This window comes from Carettochelys insculpta, chromosome 28, assembly GCF_033958435.1.
Source record: "Carettochelys insculpta isolate YL-2023 chromosome 28, ASM3395843v1, whole genome shotgun sequence".
NCBI classification, from domain to species: domain Eukaryota; kingdom Metazoa; phylum Chordata; order Testudines; family Carettochelyidae; genus Carettochelys; species Carettochelys insculpta.
In genome coordinates, this window is record NC_134164.1 from 7,327,146 (window position 1) to 7,353,167 (window position 26,022).

At 44.6% G+C, this 26,022-nt stretch overlaps 1 protein-coding gene across 8 annotated transcripts in view; it reads right to left on the reverse strand.

Moving 5' to 3' along the window:
• The window catches only part of MPP3 (MAGUK p55 scaffold protein 3), a 97,221-nt gene that overhangs the window by 8,467 nt on the left and 62,732 nt on the right, over window positions 1-26,022 (reverse strand). For 7 of the 8 annotated variants that reach the window (XM_074978726.1, XM_074978728.1, XM_074978723.1 and 4 more), the window contains 11 exons: window positions 23,694-23,775; window positions 20,332-20,417; window positions 19,090-19,164; window positions 18,438-18,634; window positions 15,956-16,020; window positions 13,968-13,988; window positions 11,572-11,613; window positions 10,008-10,163; window positions 8,978-9,058; window positions 6,069-6,162; window positions 1,934-2,042 (listed from right to left, as the gene is read on the reverse strand). In XM_074978726.1, coding sequence (XP_074834827.1) covers window positions 1,934-2,042; window positions 6,069-6,162; window positions 8,978-9,058; window positions 10,008-10,163; window positions 11,572-11,613; window positions 13,968-13,988; window positions 15,956-16,020; window positions 18,438-18,634; window positions 19,090-19,164; window positions 20,332-20,417; window positions 23,694-23,775 — 1,008 coding nt within the window. The remainder of the gene's footprint in view (window positions 1-1,933; window positions 2,043-6,068; window positions 6,163-8,977; window positions 9,059-10,007; window positions 10,164-11,571; window positions 11,614-13,967; window positions 13,989-15,955; window positions 16,021-18,437; window positions 18,635-19,089; window positions 19,165-20,331; window positions 20,418-23,693; window positions 23,776-26,022) is intronic. The other variant, XM_074978727.1, reaches the window with a different exon arrangement.

A 26,022-nucleotide genomic window follows, 5' to 3' on the forward strand; every position in this document is an offset into this window, starting at 1 on the left:
CTGAGAGCGTGGCCTATTCATCCTCACATTCTTCTCTTGATTTGAACATCAAGTGGTTCTTGTCCTGCTTCTGTTGCAAATCTCCTCACTTGTCACCAAGTCTTGACATGTGATGCAAAGGATGTACCTCAGGCATCTGTTTATGAATGTCTGTAGCTTGTGATTTGAAGACATTTTAGTACTCCAGGTCTCGCATCCATACAAGAGCGCACTCTGCACATTTGTATTGAAGATCTGCAGTTTCATCTTTGCAGATGTTATCTGTGAACTCCTTATGGGATGGAGAGTCTTGAATGCAGCTGTTGCTTCCCCTACCCTGGCACTGATGTCCTTATCTGTTCCTCTGTCTCTGCCCATAATACACCCCAAGTAGGTGAACTGCTCCACATCTTCCAGGTCATCCCCTCCCAGTGTGATGGTGGTGTTGTTGGACTGGTTGATCCTCATTGTCTTGGTCATTCTTTGTAGATATTTCTGTACTTTTCATTTTTTTACAGATAGGGTTGGTAACCCTAAGCCAACCCATTAGGTGATCCAAATTTGTCTGGTCTCTACCCTTTGAACTGTCCAGTTTGGGTGACCCTTCCAGGAGCTGTAGCTCCCGATGGCATGTCTCCATCACTGAGACACACAAGCCACTTTACCACGACACAGACTGGACAATGGGGCGGTATTCCGTCCGACTCACGGCTATATGTGTTCCAACCGCAAAAGGCTCCAATTCTATTCCAGGTGGAACCTCTCAAGTCCAGCACTTTGGGACTCAACTAGTGCTGAACAAGAGAATTTGCTGAACCACAGGCAGTCGGTATTGTCGAGCAGCATTACCAACACTTCCACTATTCACTGGGCTCTTAAAAGACATTTAGGGATAAGAAAATTACAGCTAAGTAGCAGCAGAGAACACTGAAAGCCAGAGCAGGTGACTGGAAACAAACTTCATGGGACTGCAAGAATCTTGGCCACACCCATGATTAGTGAATATCCAGATAACTAAAATCATGCTGGACTACATATGCCTGATCATTCATTCACACTGCGAATGGCTATTCTCTACCATTTTTTATAACATGAGTGTTTAGAGAATGCCAATATTTTATAGAGAGACCTTTAATGTGCATGCAAGCTCGTGGATTTGCTATCCATCCTTTAATCATCCTCATTTGCGATGGCATGTTAGGATCTTATTCTGTTTGTCATCCATTCAGGAAGCAGGAGTAACATCCTCTGACTGAGGTGGCAAGTTAGATTACAAACAGCACTCAATCCAGCTACCTGAAGTCAACCGATTTCAAAAGGAGTGGGATAGGGCTCTCAATAATGAAAAGTCAAGTGAAAAATTTGCAAACTGGCTGAGTTTCTCCAACTAAAGTGTTTGAAAACTTATATAAGAGAAAGGGGAAAATCTAGATTGGGTCACAAATGATTTACAAACAGAGGAAAGCGTAAAACTACTGGTTGAACCTCTCTCATCTGGCAACCTAGGAACCTGACCAGTGCCAGAGGAGAGAATTTGCTGAATGATAGGAGGTCAATGTTTTCTAGCAGATAACCAATGCTTCCCCTGCTTACTGGGCTCTTCAAAAATATATTTACGGGTAAATTACAGCTAAATAACAGCAGAGAAAACTGAGATTCAGGACTGGGGGCTGGAAACAAACTTTATGGGGCCATAGGAAATGTGGCCACACCCTGGTAAGTGGTCATCCAGCTAACTAAAATCATTGCAAGTTATGGAGTTTGATGGCTGAGAGAGTTCTGGATTAGAGAGGTTCAACCTATAGTTGGTAAAAACAATCTCCTGATATCTAGCCACAAACATTTTAGTGTACCGAGGTGGCTGGCTACAGCTGCATGTTTATTTCATTTCTGATCTCTTGCTGCCGCTTCTGTGCCCCCAGCCCGAAGACGTTACAAAAGCAGCGTTACTTACTTCGGGCACCACATCCACCAGACAAACTTTATTCTTGGCCATAACTGATTGAATGGCCTCAAGGCTTGTTCCATACAGATTCTCTTTGTATTCTCCGTGTTCAACAAACCTAAAAGTTAAGGCATTTAAACTCCATGAGTAGAGGTCAGAAAGAAAAGGAAATTTAAGAATGGGGACAGCTGTTTCCTCCACCCCAAATAGGTTACATTTTTCAATTTCAGTGAGTCATGAAAAATGGGTGCCTGCAAGAGGGCTGAAACAATCTGTACAGAGGTGCTATGGCATTGAACTACACTGTAAACCCTATGGCTGTGGCCACACTAGCCCATAATATGGCACTTCGGAATATGCCAATGAGGTGTTGTCATAAATATGCAGTGCCTCATTAGCATAAGGGCAGTTGTGTGCACGCTTTGAAACTGCCAGTTTCAAAACTGACGCTGCCCGTGTAGCTGGGGGCCTTTCAAAACGACCCCCCGATTTCAAAAGCCCCTTCTTCCCATCTGGTTTTGGGAATAAGGGGCTTTCAAAATCAGAGGTCTGTTTCAAAAGCGCCCCAGTTACACAGGTGGCTGCATTTCAAAGCCAGCAGCTTCTAAGCATGCATGGCTGCCATTAGGCCAATGAAGCACTGCATATCCCTGACAGTGCCTCATTAGCATATCCCAAAGTGCCACATTACCATAGCTCCTCCAAAAGGAGGGGCTAGTGTGGCCACAGCCTATGTATAATGGCAACCACATCAAGCGAGGAGGTGCAGCACCACCCCCAGTTTCAGCCCCTCGGGTGACCCCCTCAGGGTTGCCAGGTGTCCAGTCACTGCACTGCCGACCCAGCCGTTAAAAGTCCAGTGGGTGGCTCCGTGGGGCTCAGGCAGGCTCCCTGCCTGCCATGGCTCCTGGCAGCTCTCAGAAGCTGTGGCACATTTCTCTGGCTCCTATGTTAAGGACTCCACATGCTGCTCTGCCCCAAGGGCCAGCTCTGCAGCTCCAACTGGATGGGGACAGCAGCCAGCAGGAGCTGCAGGGGTGTGACCTGTGGACAGGGCAGCATCCAGCTGCATCACCGCACAGGAGCCAGAGAGGAGGCATATTGCTGCTTCTGGGAGCTGCCTGAGGTAACCACCGCCCGGAACCACATCTCACCTCCCAGTGCCCCAAACCATCCTCTGAATCCAAGAACCAGAGAATCCCAGGGCTGGAAGGGACCTCAGGAGGTCATCGAGTCCAGCCCCCGGCCCAAAGCAGGATCAACTCCAACTAATTAGTCCAGCCAGGGCTTTGTCAAGCTGGGACTTAAAATCCTCTAGGGATGGAGATTCCACCACCTCTCTAGGTAACACATTCCAGTGCTTCACCACCCTCCTGGGGAAACAGTTTTTCCTAATATCTCACCTACACCTCCCCCACTGTAACTTGAGACCATTGCTCCTTGTTCTGCCATCCGTCACTTGCGAGAACAGCCTTTCTCCGTGGCTCTTTAGAGCCTTCCTGCAGGAAGTTGAAGGCTGCCATCAAATCGTCCCTCAGCCTTCTCTTCTGCAAACTAAGTAAAGCTCAAATCCCTCAGCCTCTGCTGGTAGGTCATCTACTCCAGTCCCCTAATCACTTTGGTTGCCCTGTACTGGAACCTCTCCAATGCATCCAGGGCCTTTTGTTTTTATTGGAGGGCCCAGAACTGGACACAGTACTCCAGATGTGGCCTCACCAGTGCCAAGTACTTCCCTTGGTCCCAGCCCAGAGCTCCCTCCCCCGCCCCATATCCCTCATCCTCCACCTCACCCCAGAGCCCACCCCTGCAGCCATCGCCCTCCCCCTGCCACAATGCACCTCCCCAGCCCAGCAAAAATGAGTGACAGTGGGAGAGCAGTGTCAGAGAGGTAGTCTGTATCCGCAAAAACAATGAGAAGTCCTGTGGCACCTTATAGACTAACACATATTTGGGAGCATAAGCTTTCGTGAGCAAAATCCCACTTCGTCAGATGCAAGGTGACTGATAAAGCGGGTCTTTACCCAAGAAAGCTCATGCTCGAAAATACCTGTTAGTCTACAAGGTGCCACAGGACTTCTCATTTTTAGCGGGGAGAGCGAATGACACAGAGTGGGGGGAGGCAGAGTGAGTGGAGGTGGGGCCTCAAAGGAGGGGCGGGGCAGAGGGGCCTCAGAGGAGAAATGGGGTAGGGGCTGGGCCAAGTGTTTACAGTTTTGTACATATACAAAGGTGGCAACCCTAGTCTCCGTTCACAGCACTAGCGTCTGGAGTTCAGAAAAGCGAGATAATGCAATCAGAAGTTGCCTTCCATCAGGTTCAGCTCTCTATGCTTCAGTATTATGAAGAAATTAATACCTGTGTCCATGGAGCAAGCTGAGGCAAAGGGATGTTTAGATACTTGCCAAGGGCCACAAAAGTCTGAAGACCAACAAGAAGTCCCGTGACACCTTATAGACTAACAGACGCAAGGTGACTGATGAAGCAGGTCTTTGCCCACGAAAGCTCATGCTCTAAAATATCTGTTAATCTATAAGGTGCCACCGGACATCTCGTTTATAGTAGGGAGAGCACATGACAGAGGGATATTTTGATAATCTGATATTTTGGAGCATAAACTGTTAGCTCCAAAATATCTGCTAGTCTACAAGGTGCCACAGGACTTCTTGTTGTTTTAGAAGATACAGATTAACTCGGCGACCTCTCGGAAAAAAGTCTGAAGAGAACTCAGTTTCCTTGACTTAACTAAAAGCCTACCCCTGTCTCTCTCCCACACTCCCTGTAGCAAAAATGCCACCCCACTGACTATGCAGGTCCCTGAGGAGAACACTGAAGAAATGGAATGTCCTGAAATTTAAAAAAATCTCCCATGGAGTCTGTATCCCTAACTGCATGTGCTCAAAGGAAGGTGGAAACATTATCAATATTATGGAATACCACATCCAAGCAGTGTAGGACCAACTTCCGACCTACCATGAAACTATTCAGAAAACTGAGTTCTGTGCTTTGTCTCCTATCCATTACCATCACATTTTGAGCAAAAACTTCACTCCTTCAGGGCATTGGCAAGCCTCTGAATGTTGTGTTCTAGGGAGCCTTACTAGCAGTAATTTTTTCCAGGGTATCAGTGAGGCTGACAAACATGGAATTAAAGGAAAAATGCCAGGGTTGTTTCAGCCAAGTTCTAAATATAGAGAAGGGCAAGAAGGAATCTCATGTTTTCCACAGAGAGCAGAGTAAAGCTAGCCAGGGAAGCAATTTTACTTTTCAGGCATCTTGGGAGATTTAAATTCTACAGGAAAACCTTCCAGTCACAGGAACCGGACAGGATAATCCAAGAGGTTATTTATATTCTCAAATTTAGAGATTAAGGGTCTGCACTAGACTTGAAAGTCAATCCCAGATGCACAATTCCAGGTATGACAATTGCACAGCTGGAGTCGACGTATCTAAGATCGATTTATCAGGCCTTCTTCAGAGAGGGAGGTTGATGGGAGAAACTCTCCTGTCCACCTCCCTCACTCCTTGCAAGAATGAGGGGTACCAGGGTTGACTGTCGAGCGCTGATGGTTCGATTTAACACTTTCCCACAAGGCATGCTAAATCAAACCCCAGAAGATCGACCCTGACCAAGTCGGTCTTCCAGTAAGTGTAGATATACCCCTAAGATCTTTACAATGATCGTGTAAGTAAAGGTTGATATCATACATGTAACAAAAAACAGCAGTAAAGGTAGTTAATGGGACGGCCACTAATTAGGTAGCAGGATTGTATTCTGCCTCAGGAGCCTCTATCCAGACTGCAGTTCCTAACTTGAGTTTCATGCAGGCTTTGAGTGCATCTATACTCAAACTGAAAACATTTACTAGAAAAATTGTACCAGCCCATTATTACATTGAACTAAGTATGCATATGTAACCCCAGAGACACTGAGACCACTGACCAGGGAAAGCAAAGTGTCTCCTCTCAGCTGTAGCTAGCTTTCAGCTCACGCAGCAGAGCATATGGCTTTAGCCCCTAAGGTCGCAGATTCATTCCCTCCTGCTGACGACCCAAGCCTGTCAGCCTTTCACATATATTATATATTCTGACAAACAACATGTTGAAAACGTAGCCACTCTATTTCAGAATGTTAAAGCAAACCTACTTGTTCTGCTGTACATCCATCTCAAATGATTGCTTAGAGACAAAATTGTATTCCACTCCTTCCTTTTCATGACTTTTCTTTGATCTAGTTGTATCTGGAAGAGTGGGAAAGGTACAAGGAACATCAAATATGGGGTAGCAGTTTGCACAAGTTGCCTAGCCTTGGTCTAGTCTTGGGTTTTCATGCTTCCAAAACTAAAGGGGCACACATGATCCATTGAGAAGCACAACTGGAAAAAAAAGTCCTGTTACCTGTACAAAACCAAACCCCTACAGCAGATTAAACTGAAGTAAGTCAAAACCTAATTTACTTTCTTGTATGTTATGAAAGCCCCACAAAGGCCTTCCCTCAAAGGAGTTCAAATCTGGGGCTGGTGGAATCGTACATCTACGTAGAATCAGTAGAACTGCTTATCTGGAACAGTTAGCATCATTATAGCTGAATTTAAGATCAGATGGAAGAAGTAGTAGAGACACTCCAACTGGAGAGAAGGAGAAAAAGCATGCAACCTGAAGTCAAACAGTGAAACTCTGCATACAGCTTGGTAATTCTTAAGTATTTTATTCAGGTTTTTAATTTGCGTCTGCTTGGGCAATGAAAACTCAGTTCCAGATATCCTCTGACTCCACCACAAGATATGCGTTTGATGCAAGAATTACTGAGTTCAGGTCTACGTTAGATATTAAAGTCGATTGTAGATACGCCATTCTAGCTACAGCAATAGCATAGCTAGAATCAATTCTTCCAGAAGTGACCTACCTGACCGTCCTCACAGAGGGACAATTACTTCTCACAATATTGAGGAGTATGGGTATCGACTGCCAACCCCAGATGATTCGATTTCATGTGTCCCTACTAGGCACGCAAAATCGAACCACAGATGATCGACCCTCACCAGGTCAGTCTTCTGCATAGTGAAGACGTACCCTCAGAGAAGTTCTTTGAGGTTCTGTGCTGTGCGTAAGATCAGACTACGTTACTGTTCCTTCTGGCTTTAAAAAGCACCAAATTTTGTTTTGTCAATTTTTCATCTATGTTGGCATTGAGGTACTGTGCTTGGGTTACAAAGTATGAAGAGGTTGTCTACTTGGCTTTAATATTTTTTGAATGTGTTTCCACTGGAATTTTGGAGAGAGACATTAAAATATTTTTATTTTAAGTTTTGTGAAAACAAAATTAAGGCCAAATTCAACCTCTGGTCTTAAAGGGTAGGTCTACATAGCAAAGTTATTTCAAAGTAATGGCTGTTATTGCGAAATAATTATCACAACACCTACACAACGCAACCACTATTTCGAAATAGGGGCTGTTAATACAGGGAATAGCACCTATTTCGAAACAAGACATGGTGCGCCCTGTGACTGTATTTTGAAATAGGTTCTCGAGCTGTGTCTACACTTGCATTCCTCTTTTGAAAGAGGCATGCAAATGAGGGAAACTGCAAATGCAAATTAAGTGCAGATTTACATATCTGGAGCCTCATTTGCATATTCTTCTTTCGAAAGAAGAAAAGCAGTGTAGACACAGCTCTTTTGAAAGTAAACACCATCTTTGAAAGAACCCTTCTTCCCCTCTTTTTTTGAAAGATAAATGCCAGTGGAGACACAGTCTATGTGTGTAGACATTGTATTTCAAAATAGCTAAAAGCAAAAGAGCTATTTCGACATGCAGTTCTGTGCGTAGCAGCGTTATTTTGAAATAAATTATTCCAGAATAGCTAATTTTGAACTAAAGCTGCTGTGTACACATAACCTCAGAGAATATAGTATACATAAAAGTTAAGTTTTACACTGTTTCTCTTTCACATGGAACTTTTATGGTGGTACCTATAGAAAATGGGATCACTTCTAGTAAACAGGCCACAAATATCTCTTGTGCAGGTGCAGCCTTTGAGAACATTATCCTCTCTCAAAAGACGCCCAAAATCCCCAACTGCAATTTTGGAACTTCACAAAACAACCTGGAAACAATATACAGTCAAAGGAACATTATCTGGCACTTGGATAACTGGCACATTCTGCTGACCAGCACTCAGGGCAGCTGCGCAGGGCTACTTCCTGGCCAAGGCCAGCTGACAAGGGGTGGCCCCTCTAGCTGAGGCCGACTGCTGAAAGGCAGCCCCCAGCTGGTTGCAGTGGGGCTTCCCCTCCAGTCAAGCCTGGCTGCCATCGGGCACCTCCCCCCCCAGCCGCCATCGGTGGGCCTGTTTATTGTGTTCTCCTTCTTAGGGTTAATATTTTTCTCTCTAATTAAAGCGAATTACGACTCTGTAGATATCCAGCACCATCATCTTTAACTAGGAATTAACAAGTCACATTTCTTTTTCTTCCTTGCTGAACCAGAAGAAATGTTCAATTTTAATACCTCCTTTTGAGATTTACAGCCTCATTTCTTCTCCCCCCTTCGCCCCCATGGCTATTGAGAGAAGTAACCTGTTCACCTGGGAAAGCGTAACGGCAGAAACCCAACAGATTGAGAAGACTCCCGATTCTCTGCATTCTGGGGGAGAGGTGATATACTGAGCCAATAAGAGAGACAAATTGCACACTTGCCAGAAGGTGGGGGAAGAACACTGAAAATTTTATGTAAACCGCAAAGGAACAGGAACGGACATGAGTAGCGCAATTCACCATTATACACAGGCCTGCCAAAAGTAGGGAGCAACAGGGCAGTTCCCTGGGGCTGGGCATTTCAAAAAGCTCTGAGCTGTGCCACTACGCTGAAAGTGGGGCCCCAGCACCATGGATCGGGCGGTCCTAAGGGCTCCCTCTGCCTTTGGCCCTGCCCCTTCCGGGGTCACAGAGCTGGGTCCCCCTGCCGCTTTGCCACAGTAGCTGTCAGCCCCACTGACTATACAAGTGCCTGCAGTATACAGTGGGGACAAACAGATTCCTGTTGATGTTACTTACGTGGAACAGCAACGCCGTACTCCTGGGGATTCTCCGACACCACTTTCTGCTTGAGCTCATTTAGTCTGGCTCCCAAGGACCCTAAGCAACAAGGAAATGAAAACTGACAGTTTGGGGGCTGAAAGAAACCCTGCAAACAAACGAATGAATTTATTTTCAACTGCACAGAGGATGTAAGAGACAGCTTAAGAAATCTGCACATGGAAACAGCCAGAATTCACACCTCACCCTGACTCTACCTTGAAGAGTACCACTAGCAGTAGCTTGAGTCTTAAACAGCAGGGCTACATCTACACAGGCAGCCTCTGTCGACAGAAAAAAACCTCAGCAGCCCCTCTGTTGACAGATCCGACCTACACATGAGAGCAGATCGACAGAGCAGCCACACTGCTGACAGAATGGCTAATCGGAAGCTCTACAAACAGGGCTGCCCAGGGAAGCAGAAGCCCTCTTTGTAGACAGAAGTGTCTAAATAGGCACTGTCAACAAAATGCTGTCGACAGAGGTGCTATTCCTGTTCGGGAACAGGGATAACACTGCCAACTGAACAGGTGAATTTTGTCGACAAACTCTCAACAGAGCACTTTAGCCATGTAGACACTTGGCAAGTTTTGTTAACAAAAGGGCTGTTTTGTCAGCAGAAGCTGCCCACGTAGACGTGGCCCAGAAGACCAGATATTTATCCAGTCACTAGAGCAGAAACTCTATGTTCATAGCATCTACTTTTTCTAGATATCCCTGGACCCAGGGAAAATATCTAGGGTCAGAGTTGCCAAGTTTGCGGAGAAAATCTTTCTGAGCCTCCTATCTTCTGACATCCAGTTTTTCACACATGAGCTTAACAGCCTAAACATGCCTAGGTCCTGATCAAAACTTCTTAGCAAGAAATTAGGAAATGACAGGACCCAGAGTGCTGCCTTTTGCCTTCTGGAAAGGACTTTTTTCAGCTCTTCATTCCAAAAAAGATTATTTACAAGGCACACTCCACGGAAAAACTTGGATGGAAACCTTCTGACCAGCTTGGACATACCAATCAAAACCACCAATCTCGGCCTCTCTCCTGGCTGCTGTTGATATTTGGTGACTTCTTCATAGGTCAGGAACTCAGAGATGTCTGTTGGCTTTGCCTCATTCTGGCTGTTGTGCTTCTCCTTTCGGCTTAACCGAAAGCTCCTCCGCAAACCAGCTAAACAGCAAAATATAACAAACAGCAAATGGAGTGTCCTCCTAGCCAGCTGTCTAATTCTGTGGTCTTTCAGTAAGACAAAGACTGGCTTACTGTTGAGCACCGCATGTGCCAGTTTGTTTATAATGATGGGCCAGGGGAAAATAGAAGAATTTTTATCTCCATAAAAAGCGGCACTTAGCCCTCCTTGAAGCATAAATACATGGGAAGTTCAAGACAACTACCAGCATTTGCTTATCAAGTGGAAAACTCTGCAGGAGAAAAGAGATGCAGGTTGAACCTCTCTTGTCTGGCACCTCTGGGACCTCACTGGTCCGGAATGAGAGAATTTGCTGAACCACAAGAGCTCAATATTGTCTAACAGCATTACTCACAATTCCACTGCTAACTGAGCACTTAGAAGACATTTAGGGGTAAATTACAGCTAAATAATAGCACAGAACACTGAGAGCCAGGACTGGTGGCTAGCAGTGTTCCCTGTAAGATGAGCATTTGGGTGGCCACCCAGGAGCTGCATTATGGATTATAATATGATATTATGCTCTAAAGTCTATGACCAAACAAACACAGGGAGAAACAGGTCTTCCCTGCAGACAGGAGACAAGGCAACCCTGGGGACTCAAAACCACAAATCCCCATTTGAGGATATCTGTGGTTAGAGCAGCTTTCCCTGTGAGCTGCACACTGGGGCAGCTGTCCAGGAAAGAATCAAATGCCGTCCAACTGATTAGCAGAGCGTCCACAGCCACCCTCCGTCGGAGGGGTGCATTTTTCGCAGTGGTGAGCAGCCACGCATGCTGTGGGGGCCAGAATAAAAGGTATTCCTCCCATGGATGCAAAAAATGAGAGAGAACCCTGTGAACAAATTTTATGAGACCGCAGGAGACTTGGCCACACCCATGATAAGTGGACATCTGGCTCACTAAAATCACAGATGTTGTCAGAGTTTTGGACCAGAGAGAGTCAACCCTTATTTGAGTCTCCACAACAAAGGAGCTGAGTAGGGATAACTTCAAAGGGAGGGACAGCTCAGTGGTTTGAGCACTGGCCTGCTAAACCTTGGGCTGTGAGCTCAGCCCTTGAGGGGACCATTTAGGGAGCTGGGGTAAATAGATTTAAAAAAAAAAAGAAAAAAGGGATGGTGCTTGGCCTTGTGAAGAGGCCAGGAGACTGGACTTGATGACCTCTTGAGGTCCCCTCCACTTCTATGAGATTTTTATCTCCATGTATTAGTCTTCTTAAATCATGAAACTTGGTGTTAAACTGGGCCCCATTGCACATTGCTATCCTAGTTAACAACACACATGAAACCAATTCAGACGAAAAACAATTATTGGTTTACACAGAAGCACATGATTGTACATGTTCCATTTTACAGGAAAAGGGAATGGGAATTAAAGTCCCTCACCTATGTATTGTCCATTGAAATATCCCTCACAGTCACAGTCCTCTGTTAAGAAAGCAGATGAGAGAAGGAGAAGCAAGAGGTTACAGTGCCTATGTTACCTGGTTTGGGGGGAGGCTTTGCATCCTGTTATCAATATAAACAAGTATTAATGAGACATCTAGTTCAGCCCAGGGCTCCTGGTTTATATAAATTGCCACTAAATTAGCATCCACGCTGCAGATTGCCATTTCAGATCTCAGACGGTCTCTCTCCGGCTATGTCTAGATTAGAGCCATTTGTCGACAGAAGGTTGCGTTGGCAGATATCATCCGACAAAACTTGTCTAAAGATGGTGGGCAAATTGCCAAGCAGATCGCAAGAGCGATTCACTCTGCTGCCAGACAGCACCCGGGCTGCCCAAATACTCTGTTGGCAAAACAGCCAACCGGAAGCACAGCCGAGAGGGCTGCCTGGTGTCCTGGAAACCCTGTCTGTGGCCAGAAGGGCCCCCAGAACATCCAGGTCAGCTTTCTGTCGACAGGCATTCTGCCTCGTGGGGAACAGATAAGGCTGTTGACAAAAGTGCAGCGTTCCATCAATTTACAGAACACCTTGGGAATCTGAACACTTCCTGGATTTTGTCGACAAACACCAACAAAACCCTAGTGTAGACATAGCCTCAGTAAAAGTCTTTTTTATTGTCCACCCCACCTGTGCAGAGTTGCTGTTCACATTTATATTGCTTAAATGTTCAGTTATATTCCCATGCAAACAAAGCAACTCAGAAGACAGGCTGCCATGCACTCTGGTGCATAGGATTGTCAGCAGATCTCATAAGCCAGAACTCTGCTCCTCGTTAACTCTGCAGCAGCCGTCAGTGCAAGGTGATAACTAAAGGTGAAGCATCACATTGAGCTCAAAACTTTCTGAATCTCCATTTTCGTTAATATTGTTTCTGAGCAATTCTTTCATAAGACAAATAAGAAGCAAGACATCATAAGAGTAACACTGACTTCAGATCCCTGGGTCATGCATTTATAATGCAAAAAAAACCTGAGAGCATGCATAATAAAAACTGTGAGAACTAGAACCTGCAGATTGTAATAGATATATACAGTAAAATACAAAAAATGTATTGTATTTGATCACTTATTGAAAGCAAACAGCTTGGCTTTTTATTCTTCAAGGCATTTTCACTCTTCCTGCAAAACTTTATACACATTAAATGCAACATACCAGCTTTACTTATGTGATTAAATACTCAGTGTTTTGCATGATCAAATCCTTAAATTGCAGAAGAGGCCAGTGCAAACAAAGCTTTTTTTTTTTTTTCCTGTCTAAGGCTATGTCTACACTAGACCAGAAGACTGACCTGCTCAGGGTCAATCTTCCAGGGTTTGATTTTGTGCATCTGCAGGGACGCATTAAATCGACCATCAAGGGTTGGCAGTTGAGCCTTGTACTCCTCGTGAGTAAGGGAAGTCGACAGGAGAAACTCTCCTGTCAAACTTCTTCAGTGAGGATGGCCAGATAAATTGACTACAGATACATCGATTCTAGCTATGCAACTGCCATATCTGAAGTCAACTTACTTTCCCTAATGTAGACATAGCCTTATATTTGCATGTCAGACCACCAAAATTAATAGCTTCTTCTTTCTTCTTTCAATGCAGGTATGTAACAGTGACAGAGTATGTCTGTTGTAACAGAAGATATTTTTAGGAACTTTAAGCATAGGAGTCACTCCTAAAGGATCCATTTTTCTCCCTTGTCTCTTCTAATTAGCTATCTCCTTCCCTTTTAGACCCCTCTCCTCCAAAGCAAAGTCACCGGCCGGCTGATGACAGAATGCAATGTGTACCATGAGCAAAGTCAGAGGTGTTGAAATGTAATTCCTGAGATAGTCTCTCACCTTGAATGTGTCGCTTTAGAAAAGAGTATCTGCAGGAAGAGCAGTTAATTTAGAATCCCCCTGCTGTTTAGGAAGACACCAGGGAGTAATATAATGGCTGTTGTAAACAACCTGAACAGTTGATTAGAATGAAAGTAATATTGTGAAATGCAGTCCAAATTAATAGCTTAGAAAAGTAAACAAGATTGAAATTGGTTTCCCAGAATGTATCAAGACAACTTTTTTTTTTTTTGGGTATAACTCCAAACACAGCAAGTTCTGCATCAATTCGTATTTGCTGCTCAACCCTGTGGCCCTGCACAGGCTGCATCTGGTATAAATTAATACACGACTGGGCCAAACAACAACCAACTAAAAGTACTTGTCCTAGATTTTGAAATGAATTTGAAACAGAGTATTTATGTGGAAACTCTGAAGGTAATTCTAATTCACAAAAATTATCTCCTTTGCTCTGGGAGTTACTCTCTGTTTTGCTTGCCCACACCAGGATAAGCAGAGTACCTACCTTTCTCGGAAGACTGATCATCTGCCGTTAGCGTAAAAGATAGAGGTGAGACAGTTAAAAGAGGAACAGACAAATGAGTGATCATCACAATGGAAGAATCTTGTTGGTTGGGCATAGTCAGTAAATTATACTAAAAGAACCTATGAAGTGATGTCTCCTCTAAATATCTTACACTAGCTCAGGAACCAAATCTTAACATGAAATCTAGCTGCTCTGGTAACTTGCATCCATTGGTGTCCTCTTAAAAGCAACAAAAGGCAGGACACAATCTGCAGTACCAGTTGAAACCCTCTCATCCTGCACCCTCGGGACCCGACCAGTGCCAGACGAGAGAATCTGCCAGACTACAGGAGGTCAATATTGTTTAGCAGCATTACCAACACTTCCACTGCTTAGTGAGCTCTTACAAGACACTGAGGAGTAAATTACAGCTAAATAACAGCACAGAACACTGAGAGCCAGGACTAGTGGCTGTAAACAAACTTTATGAGACCACGGGAAACTTGGTCACATCCACAGATGGCCATCCAGCTAACTAAATTCATGCCGGACTGTGGATGTTGTTGGATGAGAGAGCTCCAGATTACAGAGGTTCAGCCTGTATATGCATCCTAATGAAGACTGACTGAAATCATCTTATGGGAAACAATTTCATTGATAAACTTATCTAACAGCTGCCTTGTGTGTACCCTCTGTCCTCTCTCTAGCTAATGGATACGTACCTATCCGTGAAACAAAGCAGATGGCAGGTGAGAGACCAGACACTCTCTGGCTGAACAAGGAAGGTGCATGTCTTTGTTTACAAAAACAAAGCAAACAATTTGGTAACGCTGTGAAGCAATACTGACCTTCTGTCATTCAGCAAAGTCTCTCATTTGGCACTGGTCAGGCCCCAAGGGTGCTGGACTAGAGAGGTTCAACCAGCAGTGACAGATAACTTCCTTTTTTCCCCCTCTTCCCCTGCCGGATATACCCTGGATTCTGTTTTTCCACTCCATCTAAAGAACTTCATGACCTAACAAATTTGTCAGCCTCTAAGGCATCATAGGACTGTGTGGGTCTGTCCACAAAAGCTCATCACCTAATAAATCATTTTGCTAGTCTTTAAAGTGCTACATGACTGCTGGTTTGTTTTGTTACAACTACTCCCAGAAACTTTCTCCCAAGAAATAGGACAGTGGTGCTGAATTCTCCTTTCAGCCTGAAGCACAAAAGTCCAGAAGTGGGAACAAATCCCAACTCTTTGATTTGATGCGTTTGCTTTTAATCATGTATCTTGGATTATTTAGTAAGCATCTTTAAAAACCTCAGCTTCTGAAACCCTAAGAATATGTGAGAAGCTGAGCTCTCCCTGAAAGCCCCTACACACACTTTCCTTAGTTGTAAGTCCATTGAATTGTGAGTGCAAAGAAAAGCTTAAAAATGGAAACCCCTCCCCATAACCACAAACACTCCTCTAAAGCACAAAGTCCAGCTGGTAAATAACAAGTCTAAAGTTGATTGTGTTTAAAATCGCGAGTCTGAAAAGCATCAGAGCGGTAGCCGAGCTAGCCTGTATCTTCAAAAACAACAAGAAGTCCTGTGGCACATTATAGACTAACAGATAATTTGGAGCATAAGCTTTCATGGGCAAAGACCCACTTCATCAGAGGCATCTGACAAAGTGGGTCTTTGCCCACGAAAGTTTATGCTCCAAAATATCTGTTAGTCTATAACGTGCCACAGGACTTCTTGTTGTTCATGAGTCTGAAATCAACTCTAATGGCACTGGAGTGGAGACTCGCTGTTTTTCATTTTTATTTTCAAATGCTTGGAACTGGCTCTACTCCGACCCAAATCCTTCCACGTGACAGCTAGTGATCGTGAACACTGTCAATGACAGAGCAGACAAAATATTTAAGCACGTGATTAAAATTATCTCAACCTACTGAAAAGCTGCTACATCAACAGTGAACTCACTGAAGAAATAAAGAGTGGTTGAAACTTACACAATGGCTTCTTTACAGTTTTGGAGTTTTGCAGAGTGCCTATGGTTCTTCTATAATTCAACCGCCTAAATATGAAGTAGTTACACATGAGTGACACAGAAGAAGAATTTTAATATACACAGTTTATACATATGATAGCAAGGCAGATGAAAAGTTAAAGCTTTGTCTGGGAACACTTGGTCAAAGGCAAACTTATCTGAATCTGAAAACAAACAGCCCAGTAGCATTTTAAAGACTAACAAAATAATTTATTAGGTGATGAGCTTTCGTGGGACAGACCCACTTCTTCAGATCATAGCTGGACCAGAACAGACTCAATATTTAAGGGACAGAGAACCAAAAATAGTATTCAAGGTTGACAAATCAGAAAAATTATCATCAAGGTAAGCAAATCAGAGAGCAGAGGGGCAGAAGCGGTGGGGGGCGGGGAGAGTCAAGAATTAGATAAAGCAAAGTATGTAAAAGAGCCCCACAATAATTTTTCTGATTTGGCAACCTTGATTGCTATTTTTGGGTCTCCGTGCCTTAAATATTTAGTCTGTTCTGGTATGGCTGTGGTCTGAAGAAGTGGGTCTGTCCCACGATAGCTCATCACCTAATAAATTATTTTGTTAGTCTTTAAAGTGCTACTGGACTGCTTTTTTGTTTTCATAAGCTGTGTCTACACGTGCACGCTACTTCGAAGTAGCAGCACTAACTTCGAAATAGCGCCCGTCGCGGCTACACGCGTCGGGCGCTATTTCGAAGTTAACTTCGACGTTAGGCGGCGAGACGTCGAAGTCGCTATCCTCATGAGGGGATCGAAATAGCGCCCTACTTCGACGTTCAACGTCGAAGTAGGGACCGTGTAGATGATCCGCGTCCCGCAACGTCGAAATTGCCGGGTCCTCCATGGCGGCCATCAGCTGGGGGGTTGAGAGATGCTCTCTCTCCAGCCCCTGGGGGGCTCTATGGTCACCGTGGGCAACAGCCCTTAACCCAGGGCTTCTGGCTGCTGCTGCGGCAGGTGGGGATCCATTCTGCAGGCACAGGGTCTGCAACCAGTTGTTGGCTCTGTGGATCTTGTGTTATTTAGTGCAACTGTGTCTGGGAGTGGCCCTTTAAGGGAGCGGCTTGCTGTTGAGTCCGCCCTGTGACCCTGTCTGCAGCTGTGCCTGGCACCCTTATTTCGATGTGTGCTACTTTGGCGTGTAGACGTTCCCTCGCAGTGCCTATTTCGATGTGGTGCCGCGCAACGTCGAAGTTGAACATCGACGTTACCAGCCCTGGAGGACGTGTAGACGTTATTCATCGAAATAGCCTATTTCGATGTTGCTACATCGAAATAAGCTATTTCGATGTTGGCTTCACATGTAGACGTAGCCATAGTGTATAGCCTAGCACGGCTATCTCTCTGTTACTTATCTGATTCTGGTTTAGATGCATTTTTAAATATTACATTTAATTATTTCAAATGATCATTTGCTGGCTAACAGGAGGAAAAGAGATGTCAAAAGATGAATATACCAAGAAAGACCTTCCCAGAAATACCAAGCAAGTGCAGTAAACCCTCAATGTAACAGACTGTCTAGACCATCCCTGATAGATGTTTGTCTAACTTGCTTTTAAATATCTCCAGTCATGGAGATTCCACAACCTCCTGAAGCAATTTATTCTGGTGTTTAACTGCCCTGAGCATTGGGAAGTTTTTCCTAATGTCCAACCTAAACCTCCCATTGCTCCTTGTCCTATCCTCAGAAGCCAATGAGAAAAAGTTTTCTCCCTCATACTTGTAACACTCTTTTAGGTACTTGAAAACTGCTATCATATCCCCTCTCAGTCTTCTCTTTTCTAAACTGAACAAGCCCAATTATTTCAGTTTTCCCTCTTAGCTCATGTTCTCTAGACCATTAATCATTCCTGGTGCTCTTCTCTGGACCTTCTCCAATTTCTCCATATTTTTCTTGAAATATGTTGCCCAGAACCAGACACAATACTCCAGCTGAGTAATACGTATTACTTGTTTTCCTTTATTCCTGAAAAAATAGCTACTCAGGAGCCTCTCTCCAGTATCCCAGTCAATTCCAGCCAATGTTTCATTTTCGCCATCTATCATGCTTCTTGGTAGCTTCTTATTTATCATCATGCCAAACCCAGAATCGGTGCATTTTGTTTTTCATGTGCTCAAATAATAATAAATAATAAATAGAAACTGTATTAACTTTCATGCTTCTGGACATAAACTAACAAGTTACTGTCTGAGTTAGGAAAATTATTTGCATATATTTGTGAATTTGAAGAGGGAGGGATTTTAGCATCTTTTTCTTTATCTTTTGTGTTGGCCCCATCAGAGACAGGATGCCAGAGGAGATAGCTTTCTGGTCTAAGCCAGTTTGGCATTTCCTAGCATTGTAAGAAGTAACATCTCCAAAGTGCTGAAGCACTAAAAGCAGCACAAAAAGAATGTAACATTATGTGTATGATTAATGACTCACTGACACACCTTTCTTGGAACTGTTTGGAAGGGATCAATCCTGCCCTGAGGTTGGTATCACCAACGCGCTTTGCTTGCCACCATGTCGGATCATCCTGGCTCACAACTTCTAAGATGTGCCTCCTCTTAAAAGGCAACCCTGCCTCCTGACAGGGAATGGCTTTGTCCTCTTTGGGGTTATAGGAGAAGAGCGCCCTCATAAAAACCTTCAAGAAAAAAATAACACACACTTTGCTTCTTGCCCCCCATATAATTTTACAGCCCTTTTAGAACGGTGTTTCCACTAGGGATGTTAATGTTTAACTGGTTAACGGGTTAGTTAACCAGTAGGGGCGGGAGCAGCCACCCATCCGTGGCAGGCAGGGGTTCTCCAGCCCTGTGGGTCTGCCACAGGTGGGGGGCACTCAGGCACAGGCTGAACCATCCTTCAGCTGCTGCAGCCTCTGGGGAGGATGGGGGGAAGCTGAACAGCCCCTCTGCTATGGACAGGGACTGCTTCAGCCGGGCTGGAACACTCCTGCCCACAGTGGTTGGGTCGGGCCAGATTTTCCAAAAGAACCTGCTAATATAGACACAGCCCAAAAGTTTTCCAGGCAAAAGAGCTGCAGAATTATGCACCAGATTTATGAAACAGACTGCAGTATTTTGGTGGGTTGCACACCTTGCTGTCCTTCATACGATCTTCTTCTTTGATGGCTGGAATAATTTTTAATGTTATTGATCCCTGAGATTGAGCCTGAGGACAAAGAGAAAAATACAAGTGTTTTGATTGAAGCAGTACAAAGAAATGCTGCAGAATATACCAATTCAGTTTCTGGTGCCAGTGAATTGTCTGACCATCTTAACCTTCACATCCTAGCCAAGCAGTCCCGTGGCACCTTCAAGACTATCAAATTTATTAGTTCATGAGCTTTCTTGGGTAAAACGTACCTGATGAATCCATCTGATGAAATGGTTTTATCCCCAAAAGACCTCATAAATGTGTTAGTTTCTAAGGGTAGGTCTACACAGCAAGTTATTTCAAAATAACAGCAATTGTCAGGGGTTGCCGTCAACCTCTGTACTTATCACGAGACGTGAGGAATAAGTGAGATCGAAGGGAGAAACTCTCCCATCGACCTTCCCCTCTACAGACAGACAAGTTAGTTGAGTGCAGATACGTCAATTTTAGCTACGCAACTGGCATCGCTAGAATTGCATATCTGCGGTCAACTTTCTTGGTCTAGTACAGACATCGCCTTAGACTCTAACTGGTTAGCCATCCCAGAGCTAACACATCTCACTGACCCACCAGTTTCATGCCTCCCAGACGCCATGAGGAGCCAAGGCACATGAAGGGAGAGGAGACTGGTGGGAGAGAAGTGTTCTGGGGCTGCAGTCCTGTTCGGACAAATAAGTATGGGAAGATGAGGGTGTGAAGAGGGCTTGATGCAAGAATGTGTTGATGTCACAAGTGGTGAGGAAGGTTTGCAGCCATGCAGGAAGCCTAGGTAAGACCTCTGAGATGAGGTTTCTTTCAGCTCCTTAGAGAACCACATTATCAATAGGCTGCACATATTTTAAGGATATGCTTTTTTTTTCCATTTGCATTTCTCATATTGTGAACTAAGATGAAAGGGAAACTCTGGGTCAGAACCACTGATAACCGGTGTGGATCATATGTGTCATACTCCAAATCAAACTCAAAGTTTCATGCAACTTTCTTAACTGGATAGCTGAAAATGAAATATTTGATTGATAAACAGCTGGAATAAAATCATCAGCACAATGTAAAGAGGGCTCCATTTTTAACTCAATTACACCTGTGTAATATTATAACTGAGAGACAAGGGCCTCCGATCTACTGTTTTAACAAGCCGACTTGATGCTATTAGTAGATCTCCAAGTAAAAACAAGAGCAGACCAAAATCTGGCTGATTTCTTCCGGTCGTTTATGAAGCACAGCAATCCCATTGACCTCCTTTAGTTCATCTCCAACGTGGACGAGACCTAAAAACAAGAGAACGCATTAGTTCTACTGCTCAGCCTGCTAAGCTGCTGCTCACCTACTCCTCATGCCCATTTTAACTGTATGTAACATACAAGCCCTGTACTCCTCTGCCAACATTGCCCTTTGCTGACTCCTGACCCCACATGACTTGGCACTTCTCAACAACAAAACATAATCACCTAAAATGGCAATAGGGAGAGAGGGGACACTTTGCCACCAATATTCTCACTTTCTTTTTCCATCCACAGGGGAATAAATTTTGTTATGTGCACCATGACACACACAAATGTGCACCATCCATAGAAACACATCCTGCTGGCTGTGGGCAGCTGTGGACATTCTGCTCATCAGCTGGACAGCAGCAGAATCTCTGCTGGGTGGCCGCCCAAGCGCTCAGCTTACAGGGAACACTGTTGGCAACCAATTTCTGCAAGGCTAACAGTCCCTAGAAAGTTCAGTGTCTAACCACACTCTTGAGATCATGGAACAGCCGGGAAGGACCACTGTTACCATGCTGTTTGGGAAACTCCCTGCAGATGCATCTGAATCCCCTGTCTGCATGTGGCACATTGTACCTGAATGGACTTGCAAAGATGGAGAGCTCTTACAGAATGAGAAGATAAGCTGCTAATTCTTCACGCTGGATGGTCTCTGCTGCTGAGAGCTAGGTACAGACCACTCTACATGCCATGGCCTCAGAAAGGCTCGGAGGCTACATTTTCAAACTATAGCCTAGAGCGAACCATACAGGGTTTAGACTGGCTCATTCAGTCCAGTTATGTAACACACCAGCTGCCATAGTAAGGTGGGACCAGGGACAAGCTCCCTGCCCCAGAAGGGACGTGGCCAAAGACAGAAGGGGTGTGGCTTAGAGCAGTCAGCCCCGGGGTCACCCCAACACCGACTCAGAGCTGCACATGGAGCAGCAACACAGTGCTGCTGTGACATTTCAAAGGGGACCGGAGCTCTGACCGCCCATACAGCTACTTTGGCAGAGGTACTGCTGGAACTCCAGGCCCCTTTGAAATGCTGGGCCTGCAGGCGACTGCCGCCTTTGCCGCCACATTGGCGGACCTAGTAAACCTAGTAATTTCAGTCCTAGCTCCTGAACTTACTAGAACTTCACATAAAATAAACAGCCAGCAGCTCACATTCACACCAGAGGAACATCTCTCTAATGTGGAATTCCCAGCCTTGTCAGTGGGATGTTCTCCATAAAACTGGACAGATTGAGATGGCTCACAACCACTGTGGGTCCACACACACACATATTTTGACATATGGAAATTACATCTACCTTTTACAGCAAGAATGATTAGGACAGGTTGAAACTCTCTGGTCCGGCAACATCCGTGGTCCAGAATTAGCCGGATATCCCCTTTTCATGGGTGTGGCCACGGTTCCTTCAGTCCCATAAAATTTGTTGATAGCTGCCACTCCTGGCTCTCAGGATGGCCGTTTCTACACGGGCCACTTTCTTCGAAAGCGGCATGGTAACACACGGCCCGAAATATGCTAATGAGGCGCGGGTGCAAATTCCCCATGCCTCATTAGCATACGGTCACGTGATTTGGAGTCTGGAAGGCCGTTCTTCCGGACTCCAAAACACCGTGTAGAAGTGCGACCCCGGGGAGCTTCCAGAAGGAAGTCCTTCTTCTGGAGGCCCCTTCTTCCCAAAAATTTTTGGGAAGAAGGAGTTCCTTCCAGAAGACCCCCCCCGGGGGCCGCGCTTCTAAACAGCGTTTTGGAGTCCGGAAGAACGGTCTTCCGGACTCCAAATCATGTGACTGTATGCTAATAAGGTGTGGAGAATTTGCATGCGTACCTCATTAGCATATTTCAGGCCATGTCTTACCGTGCCACTTTCAAAGAAAGTGGCCTGTGTAGAAACGGCCGATGTGTTTACACGGCAAAGTTATTTCAAAAGAACTTTGTGAGCATCTACACAACGCAACCACTATTTCGAGAATTTCAAAATAGCAGTTGGCTTACTTTGAAATAGGTAAACCTCATTCCATGGGGAAAATTGCCTGGTACGAAACAGGTGTTTCAAAATAGGAGCTGTGTAGATAGGGAATAAAGCCTATTTTGCCAACAGTGTTCCCTGTGAGCTGAGCAGTTGGGTGGCCACCCAGCAGAGCTTCAGGTGCTTCCCATAGAGTATCCAATGGCTCTATTTCAAAATAGGCTCTCTTGTGTGTAGAGACTCTATTTCAAAATAGGTGAGCTCTATTTCAAAATGCATTTTGTGTGTAGCAGCGTTATTTCAAAATAAGCTATTCCAGAAACTCTCTTCTGGAACAGCTTACTTCAAAATAATGTGGCTGTGTAGACATAGCTTCAGTCTTCTGTGCTGTTATTCAGCTCTAATTTACCCCTAAAAGTCTTCTAAGAGACCAGAAAGCCGTGGAAGTGTTGGTAATGCTGTTAGAAAATATTGACCTCCTCTGCTTTGGCAAATTCTCTCGTTCAGCACTGATCCGGTCCAAAGGGTGCCAGACTGAAGAGGTTCAACCTGTACTAACAATAGGTCGGCTCAGCAGACACGCTTATTTCGAACTAATATTTTGACAAAAGATCACATACGAGACCTTTAGAAGGGTAAGCCCACTAGCCTAAGTATGTTAAATCAAATATTAGGAGCACAAGCACACTAAGGTTCTGGGTTGAAAGGGGAAAAAAAGCCTCCTTACAACTGGTTTTTAAATTGATGCTTGAGACTCGTCTTCCTTTTTCTATTGGCAGTTTTTATCTGATCAGCAATATTACCAGAGAATCAGATGAAAAAGGTACATTAGTGATGTGAAGTGGACATGCTAATGGCACTGTTTCCGCCCCATCAGAATAAACATCTTACTAGATTATTTTAATATGAAAAACGTTAATAAGAACCTAGAAGAAAGCTGTAATTTACTAATATTTCTTCATCACAGTTGGGCATGAGCACTGGGATTGCATTATTATTGTATTTAAAAGGACAAATTATAATCAAAATTAATAGCACTTCAATACTTGCTTCTCTATGTATAAAATTTCCATGAAAGGCCATATAACAAGTTCTAATGTTGCTACGAGAAGTGCACATTAGGAATTAACCCCACAGAGACTGGAGATGTGATGGGTAAATATTACTTGCACAGCTGCATGGTGTATGTCAGTTTCAAATACCTTGCTTTGCTGGGGAGTAACCATAACATTTCATTACTAGAACCTGCTACAAGGTTAAAGGTAGTTTATAAACTGGACTTCAAAAGTGGTTTTATTCAGAAACTTACCACTGCGGTCAGCTGCTCCGCCTCTCATGATTCTCGCTACAATCACGGCCCCGGTATGTTCATCTCTTCTGATGGTGGCTCCCTGAGACGTAAATAAAAGAACCAAGACAAAGTGCTTGAACTGCAGCAAGGGCAGTTTGAGTTAGACATTTGGAAAAACTTCTTAACTGGCAGGGTGGGTAAGTATGGGAACAAGTCACCCGAGGAGGCTGTGGAATCTCCATCAGGAAGATTTTTAAGAGCAGGTTAGATAAACATCTGTCAGGATGGTCTAGGTTGGTGATTCCCAACCTTTTCACTAAAGCGGACCCCAATCACCCCCTCAAACTGCCCACGGACCCCATCAAGGCCAATTCTAGCTGCTACGTACACTTAATTCAATGAAAAGAAAACCACAACATAGATTTTTTCAGACAGCCATTAATAACTTTATTGGAAGAGATTTAATCTAAAAATAACAATTGTAACTTTGCAATTTATTTCAAACTTATTTTCTATGATTATTTTTATTTATCTTTTTTTTTCCCCCAAGAACCCCCTGCAATAGGTTCGGAACCATGGGTCCAGGTAAGACTTAATACTGTATAGAAGGCAGGAGACTGGATCTGATGACTTCTCAAGGTTTCTTCCAGTTCCACAGTTCTGTGATCCTTAATTATCTTACAGTTAAAAAACTGTCTGTTTAAAATTAATTAAAACAACATACGTAAGAGACTGAATGTTATTTGGAGTATTTTACTGCTGGTTTGTATTGATTACTGAGGATACCACTTACCTTATGGGATATCTTTAACCTAACAAAAGCCCAGCTCATTTGGCAATTGTAAAAACTGTACATTATATTTTCTTCCTTAAATTTAAGATGGAACCCTGCCCCAATCCAGGCATGTTTTACAAGAGACATCCTACACAACTGTAGAAATCTGTATTTATATTGTATTTAGGAAACAGAGCAGAACTGAAGACTGCAGTGTAATGCAGAAACACGAGAGAATAAAATTGATACTGCATGCACAACCTTAGCATTGGCTTCTGGCCTTTAACTATAAGGAGGATTTTTAATGGAATTGCCTGGTGTTCTGTGTTATTTTTTGTTACTATTTTTAATGACACGACAATTCAGTTGCAATATTTCATTAGCCTCTGTGCTACACAGTATAAATTCCAGGCTTTTCTTAGGGGTCATAGCGGACCACAAGCTAAATACGAGTCAACAGTACGGCACTGTTGGAAAAAAGCAAACATGATTCTGGGAAGCATTAGTGGGAGTATTGTGAGCAAGGCAGAGAAGAGGGGAAAATTGTTCTCCTTGACCTTTGATGACAGAACAAGAAGCAATGGATTTAAATTGCAGCAATGGAGATTCAGGTTGAACATTAGGAAAAACCTCCCAGCTGTCAAGGTGGTTAAACACTGGAATAAATTGTGTAGGGAGGTGGTGGAATCTCTATCTTTGGAGATATTTAAGAGCAGATTTCATAAACATCTGTCACAGATGAGCTAGACAGTGCCTGGTCCTGCCATGAGGGCCTGGGACTGGACTTGATGACCTCTCGAGGTCCCTTCCAGTCTCGGATTTCATGCTTTTTGATTTATGAGTGAACACTTTCTAGAAAAGAGGAAAATGCGTGTTAACGTTCTGAGCATCTGCAGTTGCATGCGCTAATGTCCACTGAATGAGACAGCTTCATGCGAGCACAGCTCCATGCACACCTCAGGACGGGAGTGGAGAAGCCCCACCCCGTGGTCTGGATCTGGACCATAGCTTGTCAGGGTCTGGACGTCGCGGCTTGCGGATACCATCCTGCACTGGGGTGCTGGGTTTGGGGCCCCAAGTCCCGTGGGCTGGATCAGGCAAGCCACAGTCCAGATCCAGACGGCAGGCTCTGCCAGGGGTTGGGGGGGCAGGAAGCATCTCCAGGCTCCACTGACGCTGGCGGCTGTTCCCCCAGTTGGGTGAAGGGAGGGTGAGTAGCAGCGTCCTCTTCAGAACTTCCGGGAGGCTTCATACCACTGCTCCGATTGGCCAGAATTATGGCCAATGAGAGCAGTGGAGGGCAGTGTCTGGGAGAGGAGGGAGGGGGCATAGAGCCATGTGCTTGCAGCGGTCAGCAGGTAAGCTACACCCTTGTTGCCCAGACCCTGTGCCCCTCGACCACTCCTGTGCCCCCCCACCCCAACCCCCTTCATGCTTCCTCCTTCCCACTTTGGCTCCCCACCACACCCTGCTCCTGCCCCCTCCTTCCCAGACTTCTCACCCCCCATCCCTCCCTTCCAGATTCCACACCTCCTCTGGCTTCCCCACCCCCCACGAGCCCCACACCTGCCA